The sequence below is a fragment of the Sorex araneus genome, chromosome X, assembly GCF_027595985.1.
Source record: "Sorex araneus isolate mSorAra2 chromosome X, mSorAra2.pri, whole genome shotgun sequence".
Lineage (NCBI taxonomy): Eukaryota > Metazoa > Chordata > Mammalia > Eulipotyphla > Soricidae > Sorex > Sorex araneus.
Window position 1 is genome coordinate 359,444,295 of NC_073313.1, and position 12,435 is coordinate 359,456,729.

At 59.0% G+C, this 12,435-nt stretch overlaps 1 protein-coding gene across 3 annotated transcripts in view; it reads right to left on the reverse strand.

The window, feature by feature from the left end:
- Positions 1 to 10,613, reverse strand: part of ADCY3 (adenylate cyclase 3) — a 67,123-nt gene extending 56,510 nt beyond the window's left edge. Inside the window, exons 1-2 of one of the 3 annotated variants that reach the window (XM_055120945.1) lie at positions 10,488 to 10,613; positions 8,478 to 9,307 (exon numbers count right to left, since the gene is read on the reverse strand). In XM_055120945.1, the coding sequence (XP_054976920.1) occupies positions 8,478 to 9,152 (675 nt within the window). In that variant the 5' untranslated portion in view covers positions 9,153 to 9,307; positions 10,488 to 10,613. Of the gene's footprint in view, positions 1 to 8,477; positions 9,308 to 10,366; positions 10,451 to 10,487 lie in introns of those variants that run through there. The other 2 variants (XM_055120947.1, XM_055120946.1) reach the window with 2 other exon arrangements.
- Positions 10,614 to 12,435: the final 1,822 nt, after the last annotated feature.

A 12,435-nucleotide genomic window follows, 5' to 3' on the forward strand; every position in this document is an offset into this window, starting at 1 on the left:
CAACACACCCGCCCTGCAAAAAATGAGCATGGATATTATCCTGAAATAGAAGAAAGAGGGTTGAGAGATATGCTTTGCCTGTGGGAGCCCTGGGTTCAATTCCTGGCACCACATTAAAAAAAAAAAAGAATGAAGAAAGATACATAACTAGTTTCTGCATGCATTAGAACTTGCAAGGTGCCTCTGTATATATTACCCATGCTTCCCCGGCAGATGCAAAACAGCACCCAGTCACCAGGTACAGAGTGGCCGCCTTACCCAACACCCAGACCCACCCAGACCCGGAGCCTTCTCATAAGCTTCCCCATGAGAAAACCAATGCGCCGCCATCAGGCGGAGGCCGCCATCAGACAGGCTGCTTCCTGCTCCCACGCCCTCCTTCCCCCTGGCAGGCTGCTGTGACCATCAGGCCCTGGCCGGGAGCAGAGCGAGAGGAGAATGGGTGTTCTGTGCTGGGGGCCCCTCTCCTGGCCGCTCTCACGCGTTGGGTCTGAAGCCCTTCTCCCCTTCTGCTTCTTCACACTCTTTTTTTTTTTGCTTTTTGGGTCACACCTGGCGATGCACAGAGGTTACTCCTGGCTCTGCACTCAGGAATCACCCCTGACGGTGCTCAGGGGACTATATGGGACGCTGGGAATCGAACCCGGGTCGGCCGCGTGCAAGGCAAACGCCCTACTTGCTGTGCTATTGCTCCAGCCCCTGCTTCTTCACACTCTTGCAGATCACCTTATGCCTGCCCCGTGGTGCCACTTCAACGCCGCTGATGACAAGGCGACAAAGTCCAGAGCACTGGTCTAGATCTCCATCAGACATGGGACCTGGGTACCAGCATCCATTGAGCATCCACAGAATCATCTGAGAGTCCCACTGGGGGGACCCAGGGCCCCTCAAGCCTGCCCTGTGTCAATAACCTTCAGAGCCATCTGGACCTCACTCGAGTCCACCAGGACGATGCTGCTAACCACTAATCAGACCTTTTCTGTATCCTGCTGAAATCCCTCCATCGTGGAAGGAATAAAGCCCGGATTCCTTAGCCTGCCCACTGGCTTCTCACCTGCCTCTGCAGCTCCTGCTCTGGTTCCCACCAACCCCAAGCAAGGAAGAATTTCCTATGACTCTAGGGGCTGGAGTGATAGCACAGCGGGTAGGGTGTTTGCCTTGCACGCGGCCGACCCGGGTTCAATTCCCAGCATCCCATATGGTCGCCTGAGCACCGCCAGGGGTAATTCCTGAGTGCAGAGCCAGGAATAACCCCTGTGCATCGCCAGGGGTGACCCATAAAGAAAAAAACAAAAAAAGAAAAAGAATTTCCTATGACTCTGAATGGAAAATCCATTCTCATGACTCCACTTAGCAAACTCCAAAACCCAAAGCAAACAACAACTCTTTGAAACTCCTGTCTCTTGGTCTCTCTTTCTGTCTGTCTGTCTGTCTGTCTGTCTGTCTCTCTCTCTCTCTCTCTCTCCTTTCTCTCTCATCTTTGCAAATACCTTGCCAAGAACCCTGCCAAAATGATTGCTAGGTGATGAGGGGCACAAAGTTTCTCATTAGCCTGAAGGACTAAGGGGGTGGTGGGAAATAAGTTCCTTATCTGCTCAGCATCATTCCCTGGGATCTTATGTAAATCATTTTTGCCCAAGGAGGAGATTAAAATCAAAACAACAGGACATCCATGACTCATTTTCTGGGTTCCAAAGAAATCTCCTTATCACTGATTTCACTCCTAGTCCAGAAAGACCTTTTGAAATGGTGGCAAAGTAGGAATGATCAGCAACCTGAAGAGTTATATAACTTCTGTTGTTTTTTTTTTTTTTAAAGGCATTTCTCAAATCACTTGGCTTAACATCAGAACATTTACTCCATCCTAGATTTAGACCCACCTCCCCCTCATCCCCAAAGGAATAAACTTTCAATGCGGGTCGGAGAGAAAGTACAGGGGTTAGGTGCCTGCCTTGCACTTGGCTGATTCTACTTCGACTCCAGATGGCCTCCCCAGACATCTCCAGAGAGAGCCAGGAGTAAGCCCTGAACATAGCTAGGTGGGGCCCAACTACCCTCTCCAAAAAAAAAAAAAAAAAAGCTAATGCAAGGTGAGGAGGGAAATAAAGACCGCAAAGCAGCAGAGCACGTCAAACAACTCAGCATCGCAAGGATGCAAAGGAATGATGCAAATACCATGGCACTGAGCTCTCCTTGAGGCTAATAAAACGTGCTAAAAAAGACAAATTCAGCCGGGCTCTGGAGGACCTGTGAGCAAACCCCTCTCCTGGAAATAAATACAAACCTCAGAGTCAGCCTGGTGTGTGAAGAAGTGCAGAGAAGGGCCAGGATGAGTGCTGGGGGGGCAGAGGGGCAGAGACCCCTGGACCCGTAGCCCGGACAGAGCGGGTATACAAGCTTGAACGGTTTAGAGAATGTTTCTTCTCATGGCTCGACAGCCAGGCAGAGTCTGTGCAGATAGCTCTGCAGTAACCTTGCCCAGGTACTGCAGTTTGGGGGATCTTAAGAAAGGGTGGGCTGCAGCACCGGAGATCACCGGGCCCCATGCCGAGCTAATTTCACCTGGGCACCCCGGATGGAGCAGGTGCTATCTCCTCGCCTACTAGATGGAACCCCGGCGTCCAAGAGCTTCCACAAGCAAGGCCCAGGCATGTGGGTACCAGGACTAAATCTCCAGGCTGCATGGAGGTGGAGGCGCTGGTCGGTCCTTCCCCAACTCTCTGCCCACTCTGTGGCTTAGCTGTCACACCCATGAGCTTCCACTGGGCACCATCTTGGCACACCAACAGCCCTGGTCCAGAGACTCCCAATTGAATCCCAAAATAGATTATAGCCCTACAGAGATGTCTCTGGAAAACCCAACCACCTACGACCTAGGGTCCCAGAAGTGCGCGGCCGCAATGGAATGAGCAATGGAAAATAAATTATCTAGCGTCTGCCCCTGGTAGGCAGGCTTGAATGGGGGTGGGAAAATTCGGTAAAAACATAATTCCCAAAAGTAGGGAAAGAGTATTGGGGAAACTGTCTGCCATAAAGGCAGACATAGGAGCTGGAGCAATAGTACCGCGGGTAAGGTGTTTGCCTTGCACGCGGCTGACCCGGGTTCGATTCCCAGCATCCCATATGGTCCCCTGAGCCCTGCCAGGAGTAATTCCTGAGTGCAAAGAGTAACCCCTGTGCATCGCAGGTGTGACCCCAAAAGAATAAAAAAAGAGGCAGGGTGAGGACTGGGATAGGGACATTGGGGACATTGGTGGTGAAGAAAGTGCACTGGTGGAGGATGGGTGTTTGATCATAGTATGGCTGATCTCAAACATGAAAGCTTTGTAACTGTATCTCACGGTGATTCAATAAAATATAATTCAAAAAAAAGAAAGAAAGGGTGGTCTAGATCTCAGAACCAACACAGAAGGAAGTGACACATCCAGCTCAGACTTCACATCCGGTGCTTTTACTTTGGGTCCCAGGGCTGACTCCTGGCTCTACACTCGCAGATCATTCCTGGAGAGCTCAGGGACCATATAGGTTTGCCGAGGATCGAACCCGGGATGACTGTGCAAGCGTCCTACCTGCTGAACTATATCTCCCTGTCCCCTCCATGTCAGATTTTTTTAGAGCATCCTATAGTCACAGAGCATTGGATCACTGTCCAGACTCAGGTCCCTTCACCCCAAGCTCTCAGCCCCCGGTTTAGTGGGGTGGCCTCGAAGGAGGCTGTATTCTTCCCTTCCCACACACACATCAAGCCTGGGGTCTATTTCCCCTTAGCTTACACATGGGTTAGCCAAGGGAACAACCAAAGTAAGTTCGCGCCTTTAGAAATGGATTAATTTTCCTCTTGCCCCTGAATACTTCCACGCTTCTTCAAAGAAGCCCAGGTGAATCTGGTGGGAAAACTTACACATCCGCTCTGACAAGGAGTCTCCTGGCTGAGACAAGGCCGCCCGCGGGACCAAACGGTGATAAACCCAAGTGCCAATGCTCCTGGCTTGTGAAATTGCTCCCTGGCCCAGGGTAACTACCCCCATGGCAGAAGACTGCAGATATGGACGTGGGCCAGCCCACATCAGCGAATTTCCAGCAAGCCGAAATACAATCCTTATTTGTCCAAATGTCTTCACCCACTCCGACTTTTTGAAAATGTTGTCATGTATTTATTTATTTTGGTTCATGGATCCCACCCGCGGAGCTCAGCACCCGGCTCAGAGCTCAGGATTTGCTCCTCGGGAGCATGAAGTGCTGGGGATCAAGCTTGGGCCACCCACATACTCAGAGCCTGTGCTCGGCCCGTGAACGTTTGCAGAAGGCCGCACACACCACACTTGACACGCAACCTGCTTCTGCTGAGCGGGACTGCCACGCCTCGACGGGAAAGGTGTATGAGGGCTGCTCGTCGTGCCACGCGAGAAAGAAAGGGCCCCACTGGCCAGAGGACACTCTGGCTCTGCCACCTACTACCGTGTGGCCCCATGCAAATCACTCCCACATGTCCGGGGTCACCATCTGTGAAATAAAAATGGCATCTGCCAGGTTGGAGCGACAGGACAGCAGGGAGCACACTTGCCTTGCAAGTGTGGGTTCGATCCCAGCATCCTCGAAGGTCCCCCCAAGTGCCACCAGGAGTAAGTCCTGAGCATTGCCAGGTGTGGTTCCCCACGCCCCCCTCCCCCGCAACACACACTAACGGTATCTGCCTCTCACGCAGCAGAACGTTCGGTCCCGGGCATGGCTGATGGAGGGGCCACATCTACAGTCCACATTTCTGTACTCGCCGCAGCCTTTGCACACGCACGTCTCAGTGGGTCAGGAGGGCGCCGCGGGGCCAGTCTTCAAGCCTGTGTATGCACTCGGGGTTCCGGCTGTTCCTCAGGGGGACCCTCACAGGGTTAGCTGGAGTTACACGGACCCTGGGAGCCTTGCTCAGCCTGCGGGGGACCTGCTGGAGCCGCGGAGGCCACGTCCAGGCGGCGTGTGATGTGGGTGTGTACAGGTACGGCCTCGGACACACAACGCAGCACCAGGCACCCGAACCCGCTGCTGGCCCACTTCCAAAGCCGCCCTCTGGCAAGAGAAGCAGCCGCTGCAGATCTATGACCTTTCCCGAGTGTCCTCGGGAGAATGGGGTCAAAGGGGGAGCCGCTCTGTGGGCGCGGAGATGAGCACCGGGAGCGGGGAGGGGACGGGCTGACTTGCTGCCGGGCTCAGCGAGTGACTCTTCCTCAGAGAGCTCGGACCCGTCCTGTGTGGCCTCCCAGCGCCCTCCCACAGGCCGCCCCAGGCCCGGGGCAACGGGGAGGTGGGACCTGTCCCCTGAGAGTCTGATTCACTCACACACACACACACACACACACACACACACACACACACCATACACACAACACACACAGCACATACACAACATACACAATACACACCACACCACACACATACACACCATACACAAACATACCACACACCACACACTACACACACACCACATACCACACACACCACACATACCACACACACAACATGCACACCACACACCACACACCATACACACAACACCACATATACACATCATACACACATATACCACAAACCACACACCATACACACACCACACATACCACATACATCACACACAACACACACAATACACATAGCACACACCATACACACAACACACACCATACACACACAACACACACCACAACACACACAACACACACACCATACCACACACACTACACACACAACATACACACAACACACACACCATACCACACACACTACACACACAACATACACACACACCACACACACCATATTCAATACACAGCACATACAACACATACCATATAAAACACACACCATATACACCACACAACACACACACACACACACACACTCTGCTCTGGCTGTCAGAGCCACGCCTGCTGCCGCTGTCCGCTGCACCCCACCATCTCCTGCTGCTGGGGCGGCCACGTTCCCACCTGGAACCCCCCTCGAGGAGTGCGGGTCCCGGAGAGAGACGGTATTTAAGGCTCTCCCGTGTCCCCAAGAGCGCTCAGCACACGGGGCGGGGGTAAGGGAAGGAGGCCCCGAGGCCCCGGCTCCAGGGACGAGGGGCTTTCAGGGACAGCCCCAGCCGCACCCCCACTCCTCACTCCAGGCCTCTCCCCAGGATTCGGCCCTCCTCTCCCTCCTCCCGCCTGCCTGGCCTCAGGCTCCGTGTCACCGTCTACATGGCCAGGAACGCCCAGGGTGAATGCAGGACCCCCAGCTTGGCCGCAGAGAGGGCGCGTGGGAGCGGGAGGCCTCTCCTCGGGTGGGAACGCTCCTGCACACGGACGGTGCACCAAGGCCCAGCGGGCGGCAGGCCAGGCCAGCACCTGCGTCCGGGCAGCTTCTAGGGTAGCAGAGGGCTGTAAGGTGCCTCGCCCTGAACCTGCCACGGGCGCCCGGGGCACATCTCAGCCATGGGCCCTGCACACCCCCCCCCTCTGCTGCCACCCGGGAGAGCAGCTGGATCCTGCCCGAGACCCTGCCTGGTCACCTGACCCCAGGGGCAGTTGGGGCCGCACCCGAACCCAGACAAGAGGGGCGCATATGGGCGCATATGGGCTCCTCTGTCCCTGCCCGGCCCCCATGGCCGCAGGGCTGTCTAGGCCCTTCCTTCCTTCATTATGGACAAAGCCCAGTGCCCTCTGCCCCTCCCCCGCCTGCGGGGGTCATCTCGCAGGCCCCCCCCAACCCCACAGGCTGCCTTTCCTGCCTTCTCTCCCCATGGGCTGGGGGAGGGTTGGGGCACGGGGTGCATCTCCAGCGTGGTCAGAGCAGCTACAAAACCCCTGGCAGCCCCCCAGGACCCCAGCACGTGTTTCCAGAGCCGCCCCCCACTCCACCCTTCCCAGGGGCCAGGGCAGCGGGCGCCCCACTCTGCCTCCTCCCTGTCCCGTGTCCCCCACCCTGCACCCCGAACTGTACCCACCCCACTCTGCATCCCCCACTCAGAGAGACCCGGGTGGGCGGGGGCCGCCGGAGCGCCAGAGGGTTTGGTGGTGGGCCTGGGAACCAAGGCACCTTTGAAAAAGTCCCAGTAGTCCCAAGCAAGTGACTCAGAAACTTCTGGAACACAGCCGACTGAAAGCTGGGGCCTCCTGCACTCTCCCAGGCTCCCGAATGGACTCGGCCCTCCCCCTCACTCCCCAAGGCACCTCCGGGCCCGGCTTCCAGGCACGCAGGCTTGCGGGGATGGAATCTTTTTATTCTCCATTTACTTCTTGTTCTTGTTCCTGCTGCCCAAGTTTGGGGGACTGAGCTGTCCCGGCAGGCCTGCCTTAGCCTCTGGACTCTGGGCCGGAGTGCGGGAACGTTTCTGCGTTACTCCCTAAAGGGCAGCAACGGATACGGGGAAACTCAAGAGGCCCCAGGGGTCAAGCCGAGGGTGGGCTCAGGAGAAGATGGAGGCGCAGGCAGGGCTGGAACTGCCCCCCTGGGACCCATCCACAAGGGTGGGCTTCACTGAATCTCTCCCCAGCGGTGCCAGATCCAGCCCAGGAGCAAAGTAGAGTGGCGGAGGGCAGGGGGTGGGGTGGGGAGAGGGCAGGGGGGCTGCCAGGGCTGGGCCTGGGGAGCAAGAGTCACCCACCACTGCCAGCACGGCAGAGAGGAGGGTTCAACGAGGCCCGGAAGATGTTCAGACAGGAACCAGCTGCACTTTCTCCTCACCAAGGGGGGTGAGGGGGGGGATGTGTCAGGACAGCCGCAGGGCTCTTGCATCAACCCCCAAGGGCAGGGGAGGCCCCTGAGACTCAATCGGTCCCTCCCAGGAGGGCGTCAGCGCGTGGGCGGGGACAGAGGCGCTGGGGAGGAGCTGGAGGAGGAAGGAACTGGGAGGAAGGCACAGCTAGGACAGGCACCTGCCCTGGTTCCAAACCAGGAGCGGCAGGAAGGCCGACGGTGAATCCGTGGCTCTGCACCCCCTGGGGGTCCCAACAGGCTCCCCAAAAGGAGCTTCTAAGTCCCAGAATCTGTGCCGGGCTCCTCAGCTCCCAGTGGGGGTCTCAGCACAGGAGAGAGGGAGGCCCACCCTTCAGTGCAAACACGCCCATCACGCCCCACAGCCTCACTTGACTGCCCCCCCGCCCCCGCCAGGCACTGTGACAGCCACCCCATCCCTCTCTCCAGCCCAGCACAACAAGGCCAGTCATGGTGGGGGGCCTTTCCCTCTGCCCCCCACCAAGAGGTGATCCCCATACGGGATCAAAACCGCCTCAAGACCAGGCCTTGAGGGGTCTTCCTGCCACCCCCTCCGTAGGCCCCGAGGACACAGACGCTGGAGGCCTGGCCTCCTGCTGGCCCCCAGTCCCCAGGGCCCAGCACAGATGACGAACGGAGCGAAAGGCGCCTCTCCCCAGAGAGCTGAGAGCGGATCGCAAGGGGGTGCCCAGGGCCGGAGAGGGGTGGGGGAGGGGGCTGCAGGAGGGACTCACCTCCCTCAGCAAGAGGGTCCCGTTGAGCCTGTCCTGCTGCTGCTGGGCCACGGTGACGGCCAGGACGACTGTGTGCAGCACGCAGGCCAGCACGGAGATGATGACGATGGGGCTGAGGCTGAGCGGCAGCGTGATGAAGTAGGAGAAGACGAAGAAGGCCTGCCAGCCCACCGTGTCGCTGAGCGCGTGCGCGCGGGCGAAGTTCAGGCCCAGGTAGGAGAAGATCTCGGCCGTGATCAGCAGCCACAGCAGGTACGGCACCACCTTGCGGCTCACGCGGTCGGGGAGCAGCCCCTTCTTGCACAGCACGAAGAGGATGATGTCCAACACCAGCCCCACGGCCGCCACCAGCAGCGGCGCCAGCTTGTCGCCCGCGAAGACCACAGCGCACATGACCACCACGTAGCAGTCGAAGAGGGCGGCGAAGACCACCAGCACCAGCAGCGTCTCGTGGCGCTGCCGCTTGAAGTAGGTCTGGTAGAGGCTCTCCAGGGACTCGGGCACGAAGGTCAGCCGCATAAAGCGGGGCAGGCACAGGCACGACCCCGAGTTCCGCACGGAGATCTCATGGGTCCGGCCCACCCCACGGTCGGCGTCAGAGGGCAGGCTCGCCGAGTACTCGGCCGAGTACTCCGCCGAGTACTCGGGGTCGGAGAAGCCCTGGTTCCGAGGCATCTTGGCGGGCGTCTGCTTCTCCCGGACACAGACCACAGGCAGGAAGGGGTCACTTATCGGGGATCAGGGACACCCAGGGGCAGCCGAGGTGCGGCCTCCGCTCGCAGGCGTGCCGAAAGGGGTTCCAGGCCACCGGGAGCACTGAGCATCTGCAACTGAAAGGGACAGTCAGTGGAGGCAGCTCTTCCTCCGCCCTGCACCCCCCACGGTCCCCTCACCCAAGGACCCCACTGCTGAGCAGACACACACACATGAACATGCACACACACCATCCTATGTCCTACAGGGTACATGGACACCACACACACGTGTGCACACACATGCATATGCACCATCCTACTTGGACCCGGTCACCATACATTTTCATGCACACACATCTACCATCCAATGCAGACATGGATGTCCACATACACACATACACACATTCACCATCAAATACAGACATGGACACTCATATACATACCATCTACACAGACACAAACATACATGCATACACACACACCACCCTATCACGCAAAGACACCCACACATGCATATATACACACACCATCCCATATGTACAAGGACACCCACACACATACACACATATATATATTCACACCATTCTATAGTACATGGACACACATATATATATACACACACATATATGCACTGTCCTATACATACACACATATATATACACACACATACGAGCACCATCCTTTGGTACATGGACACCCACACACATATATGCACGCATCATCCTATACAGACATGGACACCCACACATAAACTGACCATCCTATATGGACAGGGACTCCCACACACATATACACACACACATATTTTCACACACCACCCTATATGTACACGTACACACATATTGACACACACAAACACACACACATGTACATACACACCACCCTTTATGGACACACACACACACACACATATATACCTGCACATCCCATATGTACATGGACACACACACCTACACACATATTAACACGCCTACACTCACCGTCCTGTAGGCACATGTAACGCACACATACACACCGTTCTAATCACACACACGCAGTCACACAGTCATGTGCACGGGCATACAAACATGCGCAGAGTCCTATACACACAGGCACAGACACAGACACACACCGTCTCCGAGCGCTGTCACGCACGACACAGTCACGGACACACACAGCAGCCCTGCCCGCCCACACCCCTGCCGCCACACGGACACTCCGCGTCCTCGGGCCGGCGGGCGGGGGCCTCCCGGGTCCTGCGGCCCCCGCCCCGGGCCCTGCACCCGGCCGGGCCGCGTCCCCCGCCGTCCCCGCCGTCCCCGCCGCCCGCGCTCACCTGGCGCGCGGGGCTGCTCCGCGCCGGGCCCGGAGCGCGGCCGCCCCGCGTCAGGCCCGCGAGCGCGGCGGGCTGGGGGCGCGGCCGGGGCCGGCTCGGGGGGCAGCGCGCGCGAGGCCGGGGGCGCCCGCCAGCATCCTCCGGGCCGCGCGGCACACTGAGGCCCGCGGCGGCGGGCGGCGCCCCGGCTCCCGCGCCCGCCCTCCCGCAGACGCCGCCCCTCGGCGGGCGCGTCCCGGCTCGGGGGCGGGGGCCCGAGTCGCCGCCCTCCCGCCGCAGGCCCCGCGGGCTCGCGACGGGGTGGGCGTGCGTGTCCCCGCCGCGGCATCTGCACGTGCTCGGCGCCGACGACCCCCCCCCCCCCGCACACGCGGCCCGGGGTCCGAGACCCAGATTCGCGGAGCGCGCAGCCCAGCGGGGATTTGCGCAAAGGCGGAGGGAAAGGTGGTCGCGAACAAAGGCCCGCGGAGGGGCGGGGGCGCTGGACGCGCCAGCGGCCAGGACGGACCTGAGAATGAGTGGGTGGGCAGCACAGGGTGGCCCTCCTGGCCTCTGACCAGGCCACTCACAGGCCACGCTCTACCCATGGGGTCAGGATTAGGGTGCAGGGGGCGCCCTGCTTAGGAGGAAGGGGACCTGGAAGGTAGCCCTATCCCCTTTCTGCTTTGTGTGGGGTCCAAACCGCGCCTCTGGCTAATTATGGGAGGTGGGGTGAGTGGGGTGGGTGAGATTTTGATCCCCCTCAATGAGACAGTATTGACAGAAGGGCCAGAGTGAGGATCTGGGAGACACTGGCAGGGACAGCAGATGCCTTGCGTGGACATAGGCCCCGGGGACCCCCAGCACCCCTGAGCCTGATTGTTCTGGAAAAAAGAAACAAGCTGGTACTGTTGGGGGGGGCAGACACTCCACGTTGCTCCTAAGACCCTCCCCGTCTCCAGACCCGGTCAAGCATGGGGTTCTCCTGTAAGGCCCTGGTGCTCCTGCCAGCCTGTCCTCCCCGCCCATCCACACAGACGCCGGCACAGGAACCCAGGCCCTGCCCCACCCCCTGTCTGCCTTGGTGCCTCCAGTCCCTCCTCCCATCACAGCCGCCTGTGCCGTGGGCACCGGTGGGGCGGTTGGGAGGGGCAGAGAGCAATCACGGGGAACCCCAGAGAGGGCTTTTAGGGGCTGGCTGCACGGAAGGGCCCCACCGTCCTTGTCCCCCAACACCCACCCCAGGAAACACGGAGGCCCAGCCTCAGTGCTTCCTTGCGGCAGGCTGGCCCCAGGGAGCCGGTGAGGCTGGCCCGCCCTGGCTGGGCCTCCTGCAGATCACAGCAGCTGAGGGAATGTTGCAGAACTCGGAGAGCTGTTCAAGGTCCCTTGCACAGAGATCCCGGAACCCAGCCAGTGGGCAGGCAGCAAGGCCACAGAGCCTCCCCCATCTCACGGGGGCGGCTTTGCCCGGACCAGGGCCCTGAGAGGCTCTCAGCACCGTCTAGAACAAGTGAGTGATTTCCCGAAGAAGAGCTGACACTTGCTGAGAGAGCTCAAGGGGGCTGAGCACGTGCTCTGCAGGCAGGAGGCCCAGGCGTGATCCCGGGCACAGGCAGAGCCAGGAGGAGCTGTCCTCCCGTCCTCCGCAAACCAGAGGACTGACAGGCCTCACTCACTCGGCCTGGCCCAGGGGAAATGAAATAGAAGCAACCTAGAGTGACAGGCTGGGCGGGACTCCAAGTTCCCTGCTTCCCGCCCAGAATGATCATCGAATGACTGGCCGGTGTCACGTTTCAATCAAAGACCCTGTCCATCTCCTTAGCACAATGAGATGCCACGTAGCCTTGCGTGGGGGACTTGCCTCAGTGGGTCCTGGAGTAAAGACAGAATACGGGGGCTCAGGCAGGAGCCTGGAGGGCCCTGGACCCCCACCTTGTGTCCTGCCCCCACCGCCGTGAGGTGCCTC